Source organism: Mustela putorius, unplaced genomic scaffold (assembly GCF_011764305.1).
Source record: "Mustela putorius furo isolate JIRA1106 unplaced genomic scaffold, ASM1176430v1.1 tig00000785_pilon_pilon_pilon, whole genome shotgun sequence".
Lineage (NCBI taxonomy): Eukaryota > Metazoa > Chordata > Mammalia > Carnivora > Mustelidae > Mustela > Mustela putorius.
The window spans coordinates 4,599,874-4,623,489 of NW_025421480.1; the positions used below are offsets into that span (position 1 = coordinate 4,599,874).

Consider the following 23,616-nt stretch of genomic DNA (forward strand, 5'->3'; position numbering starts at 1 on the left):
CCAAGTATAACTTGGAAACGGTGCTATATCCCACAGTTGCCCAGGGGGAGCTAAGTATAGCTAAGTATAGCTCCCCCTGGGCAACTGTGAATTTCCAAGGTTAGTGGAAGTGTGACATGTTATATGTGCCCAATTCTACCTCACAACGGACACATCTGAATACGCCCAGACTTAAAATGGCCTATGTTCCCTACATTACAGCTCTTTCGATTAACTCCATAAGTCAGTGTTAATTAACTTGGTAGGGGGTCACTTTTCACAATGTATACATAAATCAAATCACCATGTTTACACTTTAAATATCTTATACTCTTATTTGTCAATTATACCTTAATAAAACTGAAGGAATGTAAAAAACAAATACAACAAGATAAAAACAAAATCAGTTTAAAGGCCATAAGCTGGCTCCACAGAAGGGCTGGGGGGGGGGGGCAAGTGTGACTGTCTTTCATCCCTTAGACCCAGAACATCAGCACTGTTTCATTTTGAAGAACCATCCACTGGATTTCCTTTTCTCCTCTAGGATGATTTTATTTCAAAAACCTTATTGTTCCTTTCTTTTTATTGGATCTCAGTCAGAATCACTTAGACCTAACCAAATATGGAGCTTCTTGTGCAGATCAACCACCTCCTCCCCCCAGACACCCTTGAATTGTATGTTTTAATCAATTTTTATACACACACACACACACACACACACACACTTCATCAGACTGCTTCATACTGACTTATTGGAAGAAAAAAAATGTGTAGAGAGTGCAAGCGTCCTTCCTGAGTTATGGGACCATATGTAAGGAAGAAGAAAGACTAAGAAATCTTTCAAATCGGTAACGAGTCCTTCTTGCCCCTGTCGCTTTCCCCTGACAAACCACTCTTGCGTCTGGGCCACAATTACCCTTAACTTAATGAGTTTCAAAATTCATATGAGAACCCCAAAACATCCCTCAAACTTTGTCCTACATCTACAACTACTGGCATTTCCATCTGGATGTTATGCTGTCACACTCAGCGCGCCCTAAAACAAATTCTGTATTTCAAATGTGCAACCACCCTTTAGAAAAATCCTTTACAAACTTCATACTTCCACAATTCCTCAATTCCTCAATTCAAAATTTCACATTGATTTTTGCCCTATAAAGTGCAACATTTAAGCATTTAAGATATACTCTCTGCTCCTCAAGACCATGATCTGACAAATATTAAAAAAAATATTCTGAAGTCAGTGTCAATGAAACCATTAAAAATGCTAATATGCAACTGGAAGTCAACGCCAGAGCAATCAGGCAAGAAAACTAAATAAAAGACATCCAAGTCAGAGAAAGAAAAAATTGTCTCTGTTTGCAAAAACATGATTATACATAAAAAATCCTAAAGAATCCACAGACACACACAAAAACCCTGTTAGACCTAACCAACAAATTCAATAATTTGCAGGATTCAGTTACAGGATAAAAATTAAGTATACACAAATCAGTACTGTTTCTACACACTAACAATGAATTATTTGAAAAGGAATAAAAAAAACAATCCTATTTATAATAATATCAAACATAATAAATCCTCAGGGAATAAATTTGAACTAATGAGGTAAAAGATCTGTACACTGAAAACTATAAGATGCTGATGAAAGAAATTGCAGAAGACAAAAATAAATGGAAAGATATTCTCATATCTTTCCATATCCAAGCTCATGGCTTGGAAGAATTAATATTCTTAAAACGTCCATACTGTCTAAATCTATCTGTAGTTTCAATGCAATCCCTATCAATATCCCAAAGACGTTTTTGGAGAAATAGAAGAAACAATCCTAAAAAACATATGGAACCACAAAAGACCCCACGTAGCCAAAGCAATCTTGAGAAATAAGAACAAAGCTAGAGGCACTACATTTCCCGATTTCAAACAATATTACAAGGCTACAGTAATCGAGAGAGTACGGTGTGGATGTTAAACAAACTGAGGGTTGTTGGGGGTGGGTGGGTGAAAGGGATAAGTAGGTGGTGGGCGGGCACTTGAAGTAATGAGCACTGGGTGCTGTATTCACCTGATGAATCCCTAAATTCTACCTGTACAAGTAATAATACAGTATATGTTAATAAAAGCAACCAGACGTACAGATCAATGGAACAAAATCAAGGGCGAGAAATAAACCCCATTCAGGTAGAATCAACTAATATTTGACAAGGGAGCCAAGAATACTCAAAGGAGAATAGATAATCCCCTCAATAAATGATGCTGGGGAGATTAGATATTCACATGCAAAAGAATGAAACTAGGCCTGTATTGACCACCACTCACAACAATTAACTTGAAATGGATTAAAGCCTTAAATGTCAGGCCTGAAATCATAAAAATCCTAGAAGCAAACATAGGGAAAAACTCCTTCCATGGGTCTTCCAGTGATTTTTTTTTTGGCTATGACACCTAAAACACAAGCAATAAAAAAATCAACAAGTGGTATTTTATCAAACTAAAAAGCTTCTACACAGCAAAAGAAACATTCAACAGATGAAAAGACAATCTGTGGAATGGGAGAAAATATTTGCAGACCATATACTGGATAGGAGTTAAAATCCAAAATATATAAGGAGCTCATACAATTCAGTAACAAAGCAACAAACAACTCAATTTTAAAAAAGAAGATCCGAATAGACGTTTTCTAAAAGAAGATGTCCAATGGCTAACAGATACATGACAAGATGCTCAACAGCACTAAACATCTGGGAAATGTAAATTAAAATCACAACGACATATCACCTCACATCTATTAGAATGTTTATCATCAGAAAGACAAGAGAAACAGTACTAGAGAGGATGTAGAGAAAAAGTATCCCTTGTACACTGTTGGTGGGAATGTAAACTAGTTCAGACACTATGGAAACAGGATGCAGGCTCCTCATGAAATTAAAATAGAACTACCATAGGACTCAGAAACTTCATTTCTGGGTGTACATCTACTGGAAAATCAATCAGTGTTCTGAAGAGATATCTCTATCCCCATGTTCATTGTCGCATTATCTATAATAGGAAAATATGGAAATAACCTAAGTGTTGATCAACAGATGAATGAATAAAGAAAATGTGGCATGGGGCACCTGGGTGGCTCAGTTGGTGAAGCATCTGTGTCTGGCTCAGGTCATGATCCCGGAGTTCCAGGATTGAGCCCTGCCTGGGGCTCCCTACTCAGCAGGGAGTCTGCCTCTCCCTCTCCCTCTCCTCCTCCCCTGCTTGTGCTCATTTCTCTTTCTCTCACTCACTCTCCCTCAAATAAATAAATAAAATCTTTTTAAAAATGTGGCATATATTAAACATACACTGAAATATTATTCAGCCATAAAAAAAGAAGGAAACCCTGACATTTATGACAACATGGATGGAACTTGAGGGCATTATGCAAAGTCAAACAAATCAGATGGAGAAAGATTGTACGATTTTGCTTATACATAAAAATAAAAAAACAGACTCACTGATACAGAGAACAGGTAAGTGGTTGCCAGAGGCATGGAGTGCGTGCTTATGAAGGAAATGAGTAAAGGTAGTGAAAAGGTCCGAGCTTTCAGGGGTAGAATTTAGTGATTCATCACTTGCATAAAACACCCACTGGTCATAACATCGACTGTCCTCCTTAATGCCGTTCATCCAACTACCCCACTCTTCACCCCCCTCCCCTCCAGCAATGCTCACTCAGTCCCCTATATTTAAGAGTCCCTTATGGCTTGTCTCTCTGTCTGTTTTCACTTAATTTTATTTTTCCTTTTCTTCCCCTATGTTCATCTGTTTTGTTCCTTAAATTCCATGCATGAATGAAACGATATGGTATGTCTTTATCTGACTTATTTCACTTAAAATTAAAACAATACCCTCTAGTTCCAGCCGTGTTGTTGAAAATGGCAATATTTCATTCTTTTTGATGGCTGAGTAATATTCGTGTGTGTGTGTGTGTGTGTGTACACATCTTATTTATCCATTCCTCTATTGATGGACATCTGGGTTCTTTCTTTGGCTATTGTGGACACTGCTGCTATAAACGTGCACATGCCCTTTTGGATCATTATGTTTGTACCCTTTGGCTAAATACCCCATAGTGCAGTCATTGGGTTATAGGGTAGCTATACTTTTTGAGAAAACTCCATAATGTTTTCTAGAATGGCTGCATCAGTTTGCATTCCAACCAACAGAAGGAGGGTTCCTCTTTCTCAGCATCCTCATGCCAACATTTACTGTTTTCTGAGTTGTTAATTTTAGCTGTTCTGACTGGTTTGAGGTAGTATCTCATGGATTTTTTTTTTTTTTTAATTTGTATTTCACCGATGTTGAGCACTTTTTCTTGTGTCTGTTAGCCATTTGGATGTCTTCTTTGCAGAAATGTCCGTTTATGTCTTCTGCCCATTTCTTGACTGAATTTTTTGGGTTTTTGTGGTGTTGAGTTTGATAAGTTCTTTATAGATTTTGGATACTTGCCCTTTATCTGATATGTCATTTGCAAATATCTCCTCTCATTCCATAGGTTGCTTTTTGGTTTTATTGATTGTTTCCTTTGCTGTGCAGAAGCTTTTTATCTTGATGAAGTGCCAATACTTCATCTTTTCTTTTGTTTTCCTTGCCTTTGGAGTCTAGCAAAAAGTTGATGTAGCCCAGGACAAAGAGGTTGCTACCTGTGTTCTCCTTTAGGATTTTGTTGGATTCCTGTCTAACATTTAGGTCTTTCATCAATTTTGAGTTTCTTTGTGTGTGGTGTAAGAAAGTGATCCAGTTTCATTCTTCTGCATGTGGCTAATTTTCTAATTTTCCCAACACAATTGTTTTTAAGATTTTGTATATTTATTTGCCAGAGAGAGAGAGTGCACAAGCAGGGGGAACAGCTGGCAGAGGGAGAAGCTCCTCATCAAGGAGCCTGATGCAGGACTCGATTCCAGGACTCTGGGATCATGACCTGAGCCAAAGGCAGATGTTTAACCAACTGAGCTACCCAGGGGCCCCCAACACAATTTGTTGAAGAGTCTGTCTTTCTTCCATTGGATATTCCTTCCTGCTTTGTCAAGAATTAGTTGACCATAGAGTTGGGGGTCCATTTCTCTGTTCTGCCACATTGACCTATGTGTATGTTTTTGTGACAGTACCATGCTGCTTTTTAAAATTTGCATATCGTTGATTTTTGCTGTGATATTTATTATTTCTCTTCTGCTGGATTCAGGCTTTATTTGCTGTTCTTTTTCCAGCTTCTTTAGGTGTAACGTTAATTGTATATTTGAGAATTTTTTTGTTTCTTGAGGAAGGCATGTATTGCTGCCTTTGTTGCAGCCCAAAGCTTTTGAACTGTCCTGTTTTCATTTTCAGTTGTTTCCACGTATTTTTTTTAAAAATTCTTTAATTTCCTGGTTGACCCATTCATTCTTCAGTAGGATATTCTTTCACTTCCTTGCACATTTTTTTTTTCTTGTGATTGACTTCAAGTTTCATAGCACTGGTGTCTGAAAATATGCATGGTATGATTTCAGTCTTTTTGTATCAGTTGAGACCCAATTTGTGACCTAGTATGTGATCTATTCTGAAGAATGTTCCATGTGCACTTGAAAAGAATGTGTAAATTCTGCTGCTTTAGGATGAAATGTTCTGAAGATATCTTTGAAGTCCATCTGGTCCAGCGTGTCATTCGAAGTCCTTGTTTCCTTGTTATCTGCTTAGATGATCTGTCTATGGCTGCAAATGGGTTGTTAAAGTCCCTTATTATTATTCTATTATTAACAATGAATTTCTTTTATTTTTTTATTAATTGGTTTATATATTTAGCTGCTCCCAAGGTAGGGACATAAATATTTACAACTGTTAGATTTTCTTGTTGGATGGATCTTTTTATTATGATACAGTGTCCTCCATCTCTTATTACAGTCTTTGGTTTAAAATCTAGTTTTCTGATATAAGGATGGCTACTCCAGCTTTCTTCTGATGTCCATTAGCATGATAATTTGTTCTCCACCCCTTCACTTTCAATCTGGAGGTAACTTTGAGTCTAAAATGAGTCTCTTGCAAGCAGCATATCAATGGGCATTTATTTTTTTTTTTAATTCATTCTGATGCCCCATCTCTTTTGACTGGAGAATTTAGTCCATTTACATTTGAAGTATTTTTTGAAAGATATGAATTTAGTGCTATCATAAGATCTGTAAAACCACTGTTTCTGTAGACTGTCTCTGTTGCTTTCTGGTCTTTGTTACTTTTGGCCTGTCTCTCCGCTCAAGAATGTAGGTTTCAGCTTGTAGGTTAAGGATGTCTTGTCCCAAGCTGCTTTCAGGATCTTCTCTTTATCTTTGAAATTTTCAATAGTGAAATTTTCACTATTCTATGTCAAGGTGTTGACCTATTTTTATTGATTTTGAGGGGGTTCTCTGTGCCTCCTGGATTTAAATGCCTGTTTCCTTCCCCTGACGAGGGAGGTTTTCAGCTATAATTTGTTTAAATAAACCTTCTGTCCCTCTCTCCCTGTCTTCATCTTCTAGAACTCCTATTTTCTGGATATTACTTCACTTTATGGAATTGCTGGGTTCTCTACGTCTTCCTTCATGATCTAGTAGTTTTCTTTCCTTCTTTTCAGCTTCCTTATTCTCCATCATTTTATCTTCTATATCACTGACTCTCTTCTGCCACATTTTTCCTCATTTTTGTGGCCTCCACTTGGGACTACATCTTGGTAATAGCATTCTTAATTTCAGTCTGATTAGATTTTTGTTCTTTCATTGCTATAGTAAGGGATACTCTAGTACCTTCTATGTTTTTTTCAAACCCAGCTAGTATCTTTATAGTCTTTTAAAATTCTAGTTCAGACCTCTTATTTGATTGATCAAATCCTTGGCCATGAGTACTATCTCCCATTCTTTCTTTTGGGGTGAATTACTCCATTTTGTCATTTTGTGCAGAAAAGAAGAGAAAAAACAACAATAACAACGACAAAAGAAAAAAAACCAAAACAAACAACAAAAGATAAAGAAACCAAATGAAAAACTAGATCCCCAAAAAAGAAAGAAAAACTTCACATATATGTGTGTTTATGTGTGTGTGTGTGTATAAAATAAAATAAAATACAATGAAAGGAAACACAACAACAACTATATATATATATATATATATATATATATATATACACACACACACACAACTTCAGTAAAAATAAAAATTTAAAAAGAGTTGGAAAAATTAAAAAAAAATAACTGAAAAAAAACCCTAAATGACTAAAAAATAAAAATACGAAGAATGGTATGTATTATTTTTCCCAAGAGCTGAAGCTTTGCAGCCCTCTATGATACCTAAACTTGGTACAGTGAGTTGTTTGTGCTATTCTTCTGGGGGAGCGGCCTGCTGCGCTGTTTCTCAGGTGGACTTGACCTATGGCAAAGGTGCCTCCTCTGGACTTACAGGGCTCAGTGCAAGCGGCTCTGGATTCCACTAGGTGGCGCTGGTTTATTCCCTGAAGGCTTTCAGCTCAGATGGGAGGGATGAATATGGTTGGGCCCCACTCTCCAGCCCCGGGATCTGAAAATTTGTGCCCCTCACTGTTCAGTGAACCTCACAGGAAAACAATCAATCGCTCTTCTCTCCGCAGTTTCCATCAGAACTCTCTGTTCACCCGGCCTGTGACCAAGCGTTGTAATCACAGGCACAAAAGAGTTCCAAGATTCCAAATTTTATGGACTCGTACCATGTAGACACTGCTCTTCCTTCTGGGGGAGGGGGAGGCTCTTGCCACACTTCTGCCCTTTGCTGGCCTCTCCCAGGAAAGTGGCTGGACGACTGTGCAGTGGTTTGAAGTTTATGGCAACACAGAGCAGAAACCTTGCGCCTAGATTCTGTGCTCAGCTGGCTTCCCCGATCCTACGCCCTGGGAACCCTGATGCCCTCATTCTTCTTGGGACCCCCGGGGAACCTGAGACCACAATGCCACACCTGAGATTTCATCCTGCTTCCCCACCTGAGCACCTTTAAGCCAGGGACCTATGGCGCTGTAGCAGATTCCCAAGAGCTCCAGTTTTGCTCTCCTCTGCTTCCAATACTTGTGGGAGCCTCCTTCAGCAGGCCCCTTCCCCACCGCGGTATCTTTAACTGGACCACCCTGGACTCAGTCTCTGCACCTCCTACCTTCCAAACGGTGGTCACTTTCCTAACTGAAGACTTGCAGCATTCCTTTTCTCAGATCTCCGACTGATTTCTCAGGTGTTCAGAATGATTTGGTAACTAGTTGTATCCAACGTCCAAGACATACCTAGGGTCCCCTTACTCCGCCATCTTAAATCTTCCCCTTTGAATCACTATTTTTGCATGGATAAATACCAAGTAGTGTGATTGCTGGGTCGTAGGGTGGCTCTATTTTTAACTTTTTGAGGAACCTCCATACTGTTTATCAGAGTGGCTGCGCCAGCTTCCATCCCCACCAACAGTGTAGGAGGGTTTCCCCTTTCTCTGCAACCTCACCAACATCTGTCGATTCCCGAGTTGTTCATTTTAGCCATTCTGACTGGTGTGAGGGGGTATCTCCTGTGTTTTTGATTTGTATTTCCCTGATCATGTGTGATGCTGAACATTTTTTCATGTGTCTGTTAGCCATTTATATGTCTTCTTTGGAGAAACATCTATTATTGTCCTCTGCTCATTTCTTAACAACTGGATTTTTTTATTTTTGGGGTGTTGAGGCTGATAAGTTCTTTTCTTTTTAATTAATTACTTTTATTAACATACAATGTATTATTTGCCCCAGGGGGATAAGTTCTTTTTTTTTAATTGTGATTTTTGTTTTCCAGTTGTTTCCACATTGGCCACCCAGAATGCAACATGGGGTAAACCAATAAGCCACATTCCAACTTTACATAGTTAAATTTCCAAAATACGGAGATACATTTTTTGGGTCCTCTTAACCTTAAGGTTACTAACCTCTACTAATTTCATAATTTTCTTACTTCTTATTTTTGACTTTGACCCTTCACTATTCACCTCAACTACAATTCAATCACACTTCTTGTTTTTTTATTAAGCATAAAACTCTAAAATTGAGTTCCTTAGCATTATGACAAGCATGATTTTTACTTCAATTAAACTAGTCTCTAAAATTCTATTAATACAGACTATGAAAGCACTAGCCCTTGAGGGGGCTTCATAAAAATACTGTAACATTAAACACACAGATTAACACAAATTCCAAATCACCCTTGACATTTACTACAATTTGGTGTCTTTCTCCCACTGTCTTCTTGAGTAGTTAGTTTTGGATAATTCTATCTGGAATCCCTAACAACTGAAGAGTCCTTCTTGGTGTTAATAACTTCGTTTATTTATTTTACTTCAATAGACACTGGCTTACTCAGAGAAGCTAGATTTACTTCCTAATGGTAGTAAGTGCAATTGACTGATTACGCTGTGTTAAGTGACCGAATGGTTTTTTAAAAAGTAAACTCATATTACGTGATTTTCCACATCATCAAGTGGATAAATACTATACAAGGCAATATACAATATACAAGATAATATACTATAATATTTTTAATTTTTAAAAGTATACCTTTAAAGACTCCCTACCACATTTCTAGCTGATGGCTTCCAACCTATTTTTGATTAAATAAATGCCAGAGTAAAACCAGATGAAATTAAAGCAAACCAAACCACACAATGTAGCAGATCACCTTGAATTAATAAAAACATCATGAGGATTAACTGTTCCCTGTTATTATTTTTTTTTTTTACTGAAATGTTATTAGTAGGATTGTATGAGGAGAAGTAAAATAGAAAGAGTCAACAAATATGACTATTAAAATAACTCCATGTCTGGTTTTTGAAAACAATGATACTTTATATATTGATGAAGTCAAGCCAATCTAGGAAAAAGTAATTTTATAACTTAAAAGCCTTTTCAGTTAAATTGTGTTATCAATCTGTGAAATTTGAATAGACTTTTTTTTTTTAATTCTAATGGGAATATTGATCTCCAGATTTTAAGACTTAGAGCAGTCAGTTCATACTTTTATGATTTGTCTTTTCAAAACCAAAATAAAAATCTTTGTGATCTCTTCCATGTACTATTAATTTATATCAACTAGATTTATTTATACCTTTATAAAAAATTTAGATTATTCTTGAAACAGTATTTAGATTACAAAGATGATCGGATCTGAATATAGGAGATACTACTTATTGTGGCCAAAACTACTGGGACGGGTCCCACACCCGAACACACTGTTCTCCAGATTGCAGTGGGCTCCCCTGGATCACAGCTATGTGGCCTACAGTGTTTGAAAGACAGCTTGAACCCTGGGCTCTTGAAAATAGCAAAATGAATGAAAAACTATATTCAAAATCTATGAGTAAAATGTACGAGTAAAATAAACCTATAATAAGACACCTATAGACACGGCTATATCACATGTGCGCTACTAGGAATGCTTTATCCCTTCTGTTTGCAGAATGGAGTGAGGGCATCACTCTTGCTGTGGCTGCTTTCTTGAACTGGAGCCTGGAGCCACCCTCCTTTCCCAGGGCGCCCTTCCTTTGGGACTCAGACTATGAGTAGGAGATAGTTGGTTCAGGCTTGGTTCCACTACTACTAGCTGGTTGGACATAGGCAAGTCACGCAAACCCAACGACCCTCCCTATTTTCCCCCAGGAAACAAATGAGCAGTCCTATCTGTGTTAAAGTGCTTGTGACCATGTTTGTAAAGTGCTTCCACCGGAGGTGAGTTTTAGCATCAAGAACTATGTTCTAATCAACACTGCATGGAGTGAAATGTCTGGCAAGTACCGATACAGAATAAATGGCATTTTCGCATGAGGATGCACAGGCATGCTATGTTTCAGGAGGTTCAAATATGGCTTTTGATGGAAAGAGTAGTTAGTCATCACGCAGGCAGATTACTACAGGACTGATACATTAAAAAGTAGGGGACAAAGGATTATCCCTTAGAGAGTTCAAAAAGTTTCAGAGGTGGACAGAGAAGAGACCCTTTGAAGAGGACAGTCAACACAATCAGATCATCTGGGTAAGTTAGGCGGTGAACATCAAGGAAGGCCATGTTGTTGTAATTCTCCCATTGCCAAAAACTCGGACCCAGATTCCAAGTTCCTAAAGAACAGCCTAAGTAAAATGGAAAGTGTAGAGGAGCCCAAGAGTTCAGAAGCAAAAGACTGAGACCAAGAGAGATCCCACAGATTAGTTTCCTCAACATCTGCACCTGCTGTCATCAGGGCCTAGAAGTTGAGTAAAGGGAGATCGAGGCCTTGGCTTCAGGGTGGTTTCTCCCTCAGGGTGCTCCGTAGGAGAATTTTCTGATTGGGAGCCTAGTGAACGGTGCAGCAGGGGACCCCCTTGGAGAGGACTCACATGGCCTCCCTGCCGCAGGAAGACACAGAGGACGGGGAATAGCAGAAACAACTGTGAACACGTTCTGCCTCCAACAGGGGCCCAGAGAGCGTCGGAGACCAGCTGAGTGACTCGTAGGGCATGGAGCAGAGGAGAAGGTTGAGGGGGGTCCGTTTACATGCCCTGTGAGCTGGCGTTTTTTGCCTCGGAATGAATGCAGGCAGTGCAAGGAAGTCGGGGTGTGAGTTCTCTGAGGTTGCCCCAAGGATGAAGCCATCAAAGCTGAACAAGGCTGGAGATGGGCCACCAGATGTCCAGGGGCATAAAGTGAATAAACACAGGAACATAATGTATGGACAGATTTCTAGAGATTGCTTAAAATAAACAAACAAGGAAAAATCCTGCTTTGCATTCTTGCAACAATTATCTACACGACCTCATAACCTTTTCTCACCATGAGCAACAAAACTTGAGCGGAATATTGAGCAGGGAAGCCAGTTAATTCTAAGTCTAATCTTTGGGGAATTCAAAGAGAGAAAATTTCAACATAGAATTAAACAACTGCTTTGCTATCTGAAATTGAAACACACACAAAGATAGACAGAAATCTTTGAAAAGCAGACCTGTTTTGGTCTGATCCTGAAGGTAGCTAAGAGGAAAGTTCTTAAAATATTCTCATTGGTCTTGGTTTGCCTCGTGCTGTGACCCTGATATTTATTCTATATTTATGTAAATATTATTTTCTAATGTCCTGTCTGTATTTGAAGAAATATAAAGAAGACAAACACATAATATCAAAATAGAAATATGTGAGATTAGACATGTTCTCTTATAATGTGCATCAACAGTGTGGAATTCCTTACACAAAGTTTTCCGGGATTAATCAAGGACATTCATTATTTTACTCAAAGTCGCATGGTTTACGTACGACTTCTTTGCTGCAGTCTTGTTTCTTGCAAGGGTAGTAAAGTATCAGGGACCTCAAAGGTCAAGAGTGATGCTGTGGTGGGGAAATGCACAGCTTTATGAATTAAACATTACACTACTGAATTCTGGTTATATGACACGAAAATGGCAGTCTTTTCTTAATGAAATCACCGAGATTTGGGGCAGAGTAATGGGGCTCCTCTCACTTTTTCAGGCATCCTTCAGTTTCCAAAGGCTCAGATTATGAACTGGAGAGAACATCGGCACGTTTGCTTACCACAGGTCTGTGGACGTCCCAGAACGCTCGCTCCTGGCTATCAAGGATCTTCCTTTCAATCTTGTCTCGCTTCTTGTCCACTCTGTCAACATCGTAACAGCGAATAATAAGTCAGGTTAACTGTAGCACCTCTCTGGACAAAAGGCCACAACTTGAACAAATTTTCCAAAAGACTCACAAGGACTCACTTTGCTTGTGCTTCTGCTTGCATAAAAATGAACTCCCACTTCCGAGCAAAGGCTCTCTGAAGCCTGGCCAGGCTCTCCTGAAAAATAGACCACAGGTTAAGATGTTCGGGCGCTCGTCTTCGCTACTCACTTCTCATTAATCAACTGCATAAATTTATCAAGAAAACAACCACAGAATTTCTGAAGTAGGAAGAGTACTCTGGTTCTGAATGGTAAGTCATGGTCATGGAATGTAGCTCGTCTTCATATTAATGGTTCAGAGGAAAGACGGAAACCTCTCACAAATACTAATTTTATGAATCATTGACTTTAGCGACCACAAGTAAACATCTAAATAACTAAAAATTACTTTGTATAAAAAAAAGTGCTCAAGTCTCATCCGTTGGGTTCTTCTGGGCCCACTGTAGTCAGGATCAGGAAAGCAATACATTCTACTAATGATTCCGTCTGTCTATCCAGTTCCTGACAAGAATGTAAACCCCCGGTAGCCTACTGCCGCTTCCTAGTCAGTTCTTCAAAGTCAGTAAATCACAACACAGTAATTGTCTGAACAAATTGCATCACATTAATGTTTTCTGTTTTGCAAAAACGATTTACTCAAAGTAAATGTACTTTATTTCTCTAAATTTGGAGTCTTCACTATATAGAGGACTAAGGGTTCCACACTTGAGTTTAGTAAAAGACGTTTCTCCCTTCTCCTGTGAGTCTGAGCATCTACAAGTTCACCATCTCCAATGTGAATGATGAGACAGGCAAGCAAGTCAGGGAGCTGAGCCATTCTGATGCCGGATCCTGGAAATCTGGTGCTTAAAATCCAGGGGTGCAAAGTCAACAGAATCACCAGAAACGACCATAGGCCTTATTCCTGCTCATTTTATGACTTTCTTTGCCAGAAAGTCCTTAGTACTTACAGCTTCATAGTCAGCCAATTCCAGCCTTGCCTTATTTTGCATTGTTCTCTTGCAGAGGTAAACCGCTGAAAGAGGGGAAAAAAAAAATCAATCATTGCCTCCTTATTAACTGGAGACCCTCACTAAAAAAAAAAAAAAAAAAAAAAAAAAAAAAAAAAAAAAAAAAATACAGCATTATAAATCATGACATCTTGGTCTCTATCATGTTTTCCAGTTATAATTTTCTGTATAAATTTCTGTGTATATATATATATATTTTTTTCTTTCTTTATATTTTTTTTGACAAAAATAAATAATGGGTAACATATTTACTGAAAGTCAAGCATAGTGGTAAGGATAAGAAAACAGATATGTTTAGAATGTTGGTAACTGTTTAGTTGTAGTGAATAAGGGAAAAAAATAAAGCCTCTAAATAACACATCGAATGAGCTTAAACATCTAGATATTTAAGTAACACCACTGTGTTGAAAGGCTTCTTGGCATCTCCTTCGCTACATTTCACCATCATTGATTGTTTTGCTACTACGAGAGACGACACTATAACCTCTTCCCTATTATAGGACTACCATCTAACTGTAATATGACTACCTTTTAGTTCCATTTTTCATAGGATTCCATATCCTTGCTCCCAGGGAAAGCCCAGTTGGGCAACAGATAAATGGGATGGGGGCCAGAGGGAGAGAGAAGACTGCCATTGAAAAATCACATTTCTTTAGTTCTTTCGGGATTATTAGCGACTCTTATGACAAAATCAAGACATTCAGAGCCCTCCGGTATAGTCCTGATTTCCAGGATACTTTTTGCAATTTTTCCAGAATATGTGATATTTGAGTCTCATGAAATTCACAATAAGCTATCTATTTTGGATGCTGAATGAATCTGCTAGATGAGGACAGTCAAATATCACATTTTCTACGGTTAGTTCTGGGGGTGTCCTTATAATTACCATCATTGTCCTAAGCTGTGCAACTCTCAGTTTATGAAATATCTTACACAGAAAATATGAGATCTCTGCAAACACCGACGCTGTGTATTCAGCTTCTTTCTATAAAGTTTCCTTTACGAAGGCCAAGGCCAAGGAGAAAGCCAACCATGGACTGATGCTAACATTACTACAGACGCTAAGAATCCAAGAGATGATCTGAGAATACGTCTTTCTACAAGCACAGGAATTTTATTTTTCCACTAATATTAATAATTTTCAAAATGCAAATTCTCAAAAAGAGTAAAATGTAATATATATTGTCAGGAAACCCTCTTTATAATTGTTCCAAGTTTATTGTGTGAGAGAACCCTTCCCCAGTTCCTGAATAAAAACTCAAGGAGCATCCACAGTCTTGCTCGTCAAGGTAATTCAAAGAGACCCAACTTCTAGAACGTCCCTCCCAAGGAACAGCCCAAAATCCTAGCCTGGCTTAAAGTCTTCAGGTCTCCCCTTTCCCCCAGCTTCTGTGGGTGAGAGAAGCGGGACCGTCTTCTTCGTCCACCTTATTCTTCTGTGTCCTCAGCGAGTGTTGAGGACCAAGACTTTGGACTTTCGAGAGCTGGAGTACAGGAAGGAAGGAGAGGAGGGGGCTGTTCTTGCTTCATTCTTGCTTCACAGATACCAGTGCGGTGACCTGGTGATGCCATTCTCTGGTCTTGGCAGTTTTAAAGCTGATCACGTTTCTTGTGGTCCTTCGTGGGATGCTTCGGAGAAACTGCGTCCCACCATTGCTGGGAATCTGTCACCTGCAGTGCCCTTGTAGGGGCTGACTCCACCTCCGGCCTCTCTCTGCAGTGCGTTTGCCTGTCCAGGCTCTTCCCTAGGACAGGATTCTCTGTCACATACGGCTTCTATGACACACGAGAGAAACACTCACACACTCTTTGCCCTGAAAGTAGACTACAAAACACAGCTGCTTCGCTTTCATTCCTCTACCCAGAACTACATAGCCTGTCTCTTGCCCCTTGTAATTCCAAGGGCTGGAGTTCATGATCCATTATGTCCCCATGAGCAGATGACTCTGTCAGAAAGCGCTCTCAGAAAGCCCTTGATATCTTTGTCATGGGGCTCGAGATGAGGGGTGTCACCACTCATTCTTCCCACTTGGCGCTGATGGGGCCAATAACTCCTGACGTCCTCACAGCTACAAAATTGGTCTTTAAGTCAACATCTTACCCTATCACACCCTCCATGGGAGCTGACAGAGCTAGGGTGACAGTCTGTGTGTCAGTCTAGAACAGCACTTCTTGATCTTAACACTTCAGCTGGATTTCCATTTTAACATCCTGCTACGGAAATCACTTTCCACTCACGGGAAGAGCAGATATGTTACAGAGCGACGACAACTCATTCTGGCCATAGAGAAGTTAACAGCACTGCAGGTAGGCAAACATAACCAGTGAAGTCTTTCTGGAAAGGATTTCGACAATGAGTAATAAAGCCTTAAAACATTCATGGCCATTGTTCCAGTGCTTGCACTGCTGAGAATGTAACCCAAGGAAATAGCATGAAATGCAGAGATGTCAGCCTTCGTGATGCAGAAGAGAGGAATACAGTGGGGCAAGGGATTCATGTGTACTTGTTCAAGGAAATGTTGTATCACCATTAAAAATGATGCATACGGATTGTTTTACTTTGAAGCGGAAGGAGTTTCATTTTTAAAATCCTATCCCTCATTATAAAAGTTCAGATGATTCAGAAAAAAATAAATATTAAAGAAAAAAATCATTCTAATCTCACTTCTGTCATATTTGGCACACAGTTTGGGTTTTCCCCTTCTATATACATCTACAAACATACACACGAGAATCTGTATTAATGTCCAAACTTTATGTGCATGTGTTTATTTAAAATGGTACTACCTATGCTATCTTATGAGCTTTATCCTTTAACGTTGCATTTGGCTAACTTCATATCAGTAAGTGTTATTCTGGGACATCCTGAAAAATTATCTCATGATAATCCATTCATTATTGATTTAGATGAGTGCTTACTGTTAGACACTTGGATTATATTCTTCGTCCTGCAATAATTTACTAGTACTTCTGAAAACACATATGTATGGCTGTAGGTTTATTTTTCAGGTATTTGACAATTTCCCAAAGTGTCATTGCCCAGTGAGGGGCTGTGCACCTTTCAAGCCTTCTGACCTGTGTAACCAGATTCCATAGAGTTCAGCATGAGTGTGCCTTGCTTAAACTCTGGAGAGTACATTTTCAGCAAAGCAATCAGGGTTACTCTGTTAAGACTTAAATCAGATTTCATTATATTCAAACTTCCCATTTTTCAACTACTTCCTATCTCAGCTCACTTCCGGTAAAGGCCAAAGGCCTTGTTTGCCAGGTCATTGTCCTTGGACCTTGCTTCCCAACTGCTCTCTAACGGTGGCCACATCCCCTTCAGACCCATGCTCTCAGCCACACCTCCCCCCACCCCTACGCCCACGGCCCCTTCCCACTATACTCCTCTACACAACCTTCTACCTCCTAACATACCACCCCTGTATCCGTTTATGGGGCAGCCGATGAGCTCACTTTCTCCCCCTGCCACCTCACTGGACGCCAGCTCCATGAGGCCGGACATTCTTGCTGTGTCGTTTGCCCGTGTGTCCCCTTGCCTAGAACACACTTGGACACAGAAGATGCTGAAGATGTATTTGTTGAATAAAGACCGGACTAAATGTTTCCTGATGACTTGAGAGTCTTTTTTCTTCTGCAAATTAGATATTCATGATTGCTAATTTTTCCTCTTTGAGGATTTGGCTTTTTCTTATTACACTGAAAGCCTATTTATACATTAGAGTTAGACACTGAGATCAGGTATAAGTACATGCAGGAAATACACTTTCCCGTGTTTTTGAGGAGAAGTTTAATAAATGTTATAGGCAATATTGAGCATACTTCAGCAAACACTGATTTAGTTTTAAATTATATGTTATTTAAATTATATATTTATATATACATATAGCATTCACAGGACATTTTCTGCAACCTGCTCTTCTTGCTGAACATGACATTACTGAGATCCACCCAGGCATTTTTCTATAGCTTAATTATTAAGATTATTCTATCACAGCTCAGATTAAAACAACAACAACAACAACAAAAACAGAGCTATTACCCATGTGGCCACACTTCTTATTTCTGGGTTCCCTCGGCATTGCTCACTCATTTTGGACTGAGGCCACTACATGGGTGAAGCTGACCGAGAGAATCCGGGCTCTGCTGTTGTAACTGTTGGCCGTGGGCATAACGGTCCGGCAGGGACACTGCATTGCTTCCCCTGTGCCTCCCCTTTACCCTTAGGCTTGTTCCCGGAATGTCTGAGAGCCTAAGATGCTTTATGAAATCTGGGTCAGAGACAAAACATCAGACAAGGCATAGGACTCTCTCTCTGAGTGCTGTGTTTAAGCCTAAGAAACCTTAATCCAAGATGGGGCAAGCCTTCCTAAGACTTACTCTTATCTCTAGCCCACATGGGTCAATGAATCATGCATGGCGATGGTCAGGACTTCATCCAGTTCTGTAAAGCTGCCCTAATTTCTTGAGAAGAAAAATTGTAAGTCTGGTATCGCCATCTTCCTTTCATTTGGCTAAATTTTATTGATTCCAGAATACATCTTTTGAGTAAGTGGTATGTGGTACCACGCTCCAATTTCTACACTGCCCTAACAATTCTTTCTATCCTAGTTTTGCTTTCTTTTCTTCTTAATCCATGCAGGGGCATGGGAGCAATTTTGGAAAATTTCAAATTTCCAGGAAGTATGGTGTGCAAGTTAGTTCTTGCTTGTTACATCCATCCCAATGGATGGATGCGGAATATGTTTTGTGATTCTATCTATGCTGAAGGAACATACCCTTAAGACCTCAATGGTTTTTGGGTTTTTAATAACAAAAAACTTAAAAACATTATCCTTAATTTCACTCTAAAGGAATGGGATCTTCTTTCCTTTCTTATCTTCTTCAAGAACAGAATTTCCAAACTAATTCTTTGAAGGTATTTTAAATTTAATGTTAATACAGTCCTATAAAATCTAATACTCATTTAATGACTCAACCACTAGAAATGCATTTGTAGGAATGGAAGTTAAGGAATAACAGTACTTTAAGGAATTTTATTTTTTTCAATTTATAACTCAACAGCAACTCCAACATTAATTACCTGAAAGAGAAATTAAATCTTAATAGAAAATTAACTAGAGAACATATGGTAAAAATGATTTTAAAATTATTCAATTTTCTGATGTTTTTTAGATTTTGTTTATTTGAGACAGAGTGTGTGCATGAAAGAGAGCACAAGTCAGGGAAATAGGGGTAAGGGCAGAGGGAGAAGCAGACTCCCCACTGAGCAGGGAACCTGACAAGAGGCTCCCTCCCAGGACCCTGGGAATCACAACCTGAGCTAAATGTAGACGCATAATGCACTGAACCACCCAGGCGCCCCAAATTTTCTGATATATGTTAACAAAGATCACATTACTATAAGTAGTAGGAGGAACTCCCTATTGTATAAGATCAAATACCTTGACTAAAGAAGATTAATCAAGATAAGAGAGATCTACTATGCTAACTGAATGCCTGGACCACAAAAATCTTCAAATACCTGCCTTGAAGGTTTAGTCTCGAGAAGAATTCCTTTGGGATAGCAATGGAATAATAGCCCACCAACTGTGAGTATGGAAAGAATCACAGCTGTGGACTTCTGTCTCCTAAAGGAAAAGGAAGTGTCCTCTGATGATTCCTCCATGCAGACAGCTGCATATGAATGTGCTTACACTATTACCTTATCCAGAGCCTTAAATCTACTATCCCAGAAAAAAAGGTATTGTTATGTTTATTGAATTGGCAGTAAGAGTGAAATCCTGAGAGCCTAAATCCTCTTTGAGAGCCATACAAAAAATAACTAGGCAAGTCGGAGGGTTCTTGGGTTTGTGATCAGCCAGCAGAGACTCATCACACGTAAGATATAAAGGCAGTAGTGACGGGACCCCACATTAGCTCTCAGAGAGGGCCGAGAAGGATGGAAGTCCTTTGCATCTGTTTCCTACTTAATTTCTGAGAATGTTGCCCCTAAATGCAAGAACCATTACTGTCGCTGTGAACCTTATTTGAATCCTGTTCTCTGTGCATTCAACCACAAATTATATCACAGATTGTATGCTCCAACCACTTAAGCTGCGAGACAAATGAAACAGAGCTGTTTAATTTATCTTTCTTTGTAAATATATCAATGGCTCCTAAAAGGTTTGATTGCTTTTCTAAGGCTCATGAGTTTTGGGCAATTTGTAATTCCTTACGTTGCTGTAGATATTTAATTCTCCCCAAATTTACTTTCTTTTTCTCTCTTAAAAATTAGAGCTAATCATCATTATTTGCTGATCCCGTATCTGCAAATTCGCCTACTTGCTAAAATTTATTTGTAGCTCCCCAATCAACACTGGTGGTGTTTTTATGATCATCCACAGCCTTTCAGAGTGGTAAAGCTAGAGTTGCCCGATATACACTTTCTCAGTTGAGGTGGACCGAGGCAATGCTCTACCTTCCTGTTCCAGCTAATTCTATAAATGTGTTGTCTCTTTGATGGTCTATTCAGTGCCACTTTTTTTTTTTTTGCATTTTTGTGTTTTTTCTTGGTGTTTTGATATCTAAAATGAGTGCCAGGAATACTGCCACAGGGCTGTCTAGTGTTTCTAGAGGCAAGAAGACTGTAATGTGCTTTTCGGAGATGATATGTATGTTGGATAAGCTCTGTTTGTGAATGACTCTGGATGCTGCTGGTGGTTAAGGTCAATGTTTATGAATCAAAAAATATATGAGCTAACGTGTCTGTTGAAAGAAGCACACATCCAACAAAAGTGTAGGTATTGATCAGTTGGCAAAAATGTTGTGACCAGAAACTTGCAGAAACTGAACACTGTACTTCCCGTAGGAGCAATGGCTCAGCACTCCCTAATTATGTATTTGTGGCAACTTTATAGAACATACCTGCCTCAAAGAATACGAATCAACTGCATGTATTTGTGTCTTATTCCCTTAGTTGGAGAGTAGTGAATAAAACAGATCTGTGATAACAAAGGTACCTACAAAACTTTCCGAAGTTCTGCTGGTGATCTCAGTAGTTAGTACCTGACTTCCCATTCTTTCTTATGCGGCACTATTACCTCTGTTGTTTATAGCATTTAGTAGGGTTTTAAACCAATAATAAAGCTATTTTTTAACAAAGCATAATAAGAAATACCATAATTTAACTTTCATGCTATTTCTGAACCACTGTTGTAATAAAAATATTAGCTTTCATGTAAATTTCCCATAATACTAGGTCAAGGTTTCTTAATTTCTCCTTCTCTTATTTAAATTTATCAAATGAAGCAGTAAGTTCACATTTTCCAAGAGTACATCAATAAATTATCCAGTAGGAGTTTAACCAAGCGAGCCACCCAGGCACCTGAGAAGAACTAACATCTTGACAATATTAAGTCGTCTTCTCCATGAACATGGACTCTCTCTCCATTTTAAATAAGCAAACAAATAAACAAATAAATAAATAATCCAGTAGGAATATGAAACCTAACAGATAATGCCAAAGTGCTGTGGGACTTACCAAACTGGGAGTAATCTATATTCACTGAATTGAGGTCAAAATAGTCATGAACAATAATTTTGGATATCTGAACTCAGATCCTCCCCCACTCCCTTTCCTTGGTTTGTTAGAGAAAAGGAAAAGAGATATAGGCAGATACAGGCAGTGTGTTAGAAAATAATATTACAACCTATAAAAGGATGAGACTGTTATCAGAGATTATTGGCAAAGTCACTCAGGACATGAGACTCATACTATGCCTATTGCCTAATCCCCTAATCATCATCTGTGAAAGACAGATTCACAGATATTCTAGGAGAGGCCATGGGGTATAGGAGAAAGAGCAATGGTCCTTGAGTTTTCAGATTTGGGATTCTGGCCCCCCTCACTAACTGTGACTTTGGAAAAGTCACCTAACCTTTCCGAGGCTCCAACTGCTCACCTGTGTAATGAGGATAGAAATACTTGGTGCCTCTATTCCACAGGGCTGAGGTGAGGATTGTAGGAACCTGATACACTGGAGAGTCCTGTGTTAACTCCAAAGGGAAAGTAATGTAGGGAATTACTAGTGATAATGTCCTTTATGTCCACCAGAGAAGTTTCTACTTTAAAGAAAATTACAGGGTGCCTGGGTGTCTCAGTTGGTTAATCAACTGTCTTTGGCTCGGGTCATGATCCTGGAGTCCCGGGATCAAGTCCTGCATTGGGCTCCCTGCTCTGCAGGGAACCTGTTTCTCCCTCTGACCCTCCCCCATCCTCATGCTCTCTCTCTCTCTCTCTCAAATAAATAAATAAATAAAATCTTGGGAAAAAAAAAAGAAAATTACAGAGTGCTTTTACAAGTGAAATTTTCTTTTAAAAACCTTGCCGGGGATGGATTTTTATATAAAGTCATTTTTTGTTTGTTTGTTTGTTTGTTTTTTTCCAAATGGGACACTGCAGAGAGGGCCACTGAATTTTTTTAGTATCTCACTTGTGAAGTGTCTCTTTCTGCAGTACTGCCATGAATTAGCACTGCCAAGAATTTTAAATAATGAACAGGAGGTACGTACGTGTTATTATACCTGGAACACACCATCCAGTGACCTTGAAATTTTTTCCAAATTTTATGTTAATGTATACTTCAATTTTAAACATATGATTAGTTTTTTCATAACAGGCAACTTGGTGCCATTAAATTATTTTTAATTTTTTTAAAGATTTTATTTATTTATTTCACAGAGAGAGATCACAAGTAGGCAGAGAGGCAGGCAGAGAGAGAGGGGGGAAGCAGGTTCCCCGCTGAACAGAAAGCCCAATGTGGGGCTGGATCCCAGGACCCTGAGATCATGACCCAAGCCGAAGGCAGAGGCTTTAACCCACTGAGCCACCCAGGTGCCCCTATATTTTTCATTTTTAATCTCATTCTTCACTCTACTTTCTCATTCTTTTCCTATTGTATCTTATCCTCTCAACACTGAAACTCCATATACAACTGAGTAAGTGGTCAGTATTTTCTGTTAATAGCTGCACCAGATTTCTGGGCCAGCAGGGGAATAAAAAGATAGAAAACTATTTTTAAAAATTCATTTATTTATTCAATTCTACAAACATTTACTAGATGCCTGCTATGCCAGGCTCTGATCTAAGTGGTGGGGGTACAGCTGTGAACAAAACAAACAGACAAGGGTCCTATTCTCAATGAGCTTACATTCCAGAGAAATTCAAAAGGACGAATGCTTGGAGAGGGCAAAGGAGTCAGCTTCCAACTGCCCAAAGACAGGGTGATGGGGGTCAGAAGCCTGGAGCTGTGTTCGCTGTAATACTGTCCTCTACCTGCAGGGGGCCACATGGCACCAACGGCTCAGCCTCTGCTGGTAAATACCTTCTAAGAAAGGTATTGGTTTTATAAAGATTTTAAGACTCTTAGGAATGAGAGGGGTCTGTGTGGAGTAATTACAGAGGCTCCAAAGTATCTTTGGTTCCTGGAGAAGAACAGAATATCTGCTGTTATGGGGAGTAAAAGGAAAAGTGAGATGAAGTGTAAGGATACTAGATGCCTTGTTCCTTCATTCAGCAAACGCTCACGGAGCACGTGTGGTGTGCCAGGCTTCTTCTGAGCCCCGAGGACACAGTGGATGAGCCCAGGGGAGCCTCACTGCCCTTAGCTTACAGTAAACTGGTCTAGACTGTGATGGACAACGGATAGTACTATAATAATGAGACAACAATGCCTGATATTTACTGAACGCTTTCCATGTACCAGGAGCTATGCAAGTATTTTATGTAAGTTTTGGTGTTCAAGTGCCGCCACCGCAGCAACAAGCAGGTGTTACTAATTTTACTCCTTTGCAGATGAGACACTGAAGGCAGGACGAGTCTAAGAAATTCTTGGTTGAGAATCAAGAAATGGGCAGAAGACATGAACAGACATT

At 39.2% G+C, this 23,616-nt stretch overlaps 1 protein-coding gene across 5 annotated transcripts in view; it reads right to left on the reverse strand.

The window, feature by feature from the left end:
* Nucleotides 1–23,616, reverse strand: part of RGS7 (regulator of G protein signaling 7) — a 497,889-nt gene that overhangs the window by 79,984 nt on the left and 394,289 nt on the right. For all 5 annotated transcript variants that reach the window (XM_045084652.1, XM_045084650.1, XM_045084651.1 and 2 more), the window contains 3 exons: nt 13,639–13,703; nt 12,728–12,804; nt 12,540–12,621 (listed from right to left, as the gene is read on the reverse strand). In XM_045084652.1, coding sequence (XP_044940587.1) covers nt 12,540–12,621; nt 12,728–12,804; nt 13,639–13,703 — 224 coding nt within the window. The remainder of the gene's footprint in view (nt 1–12,539; nt 12,622–12,727; nt 12,805–13,638; nt 13,704–23,616) is intronic.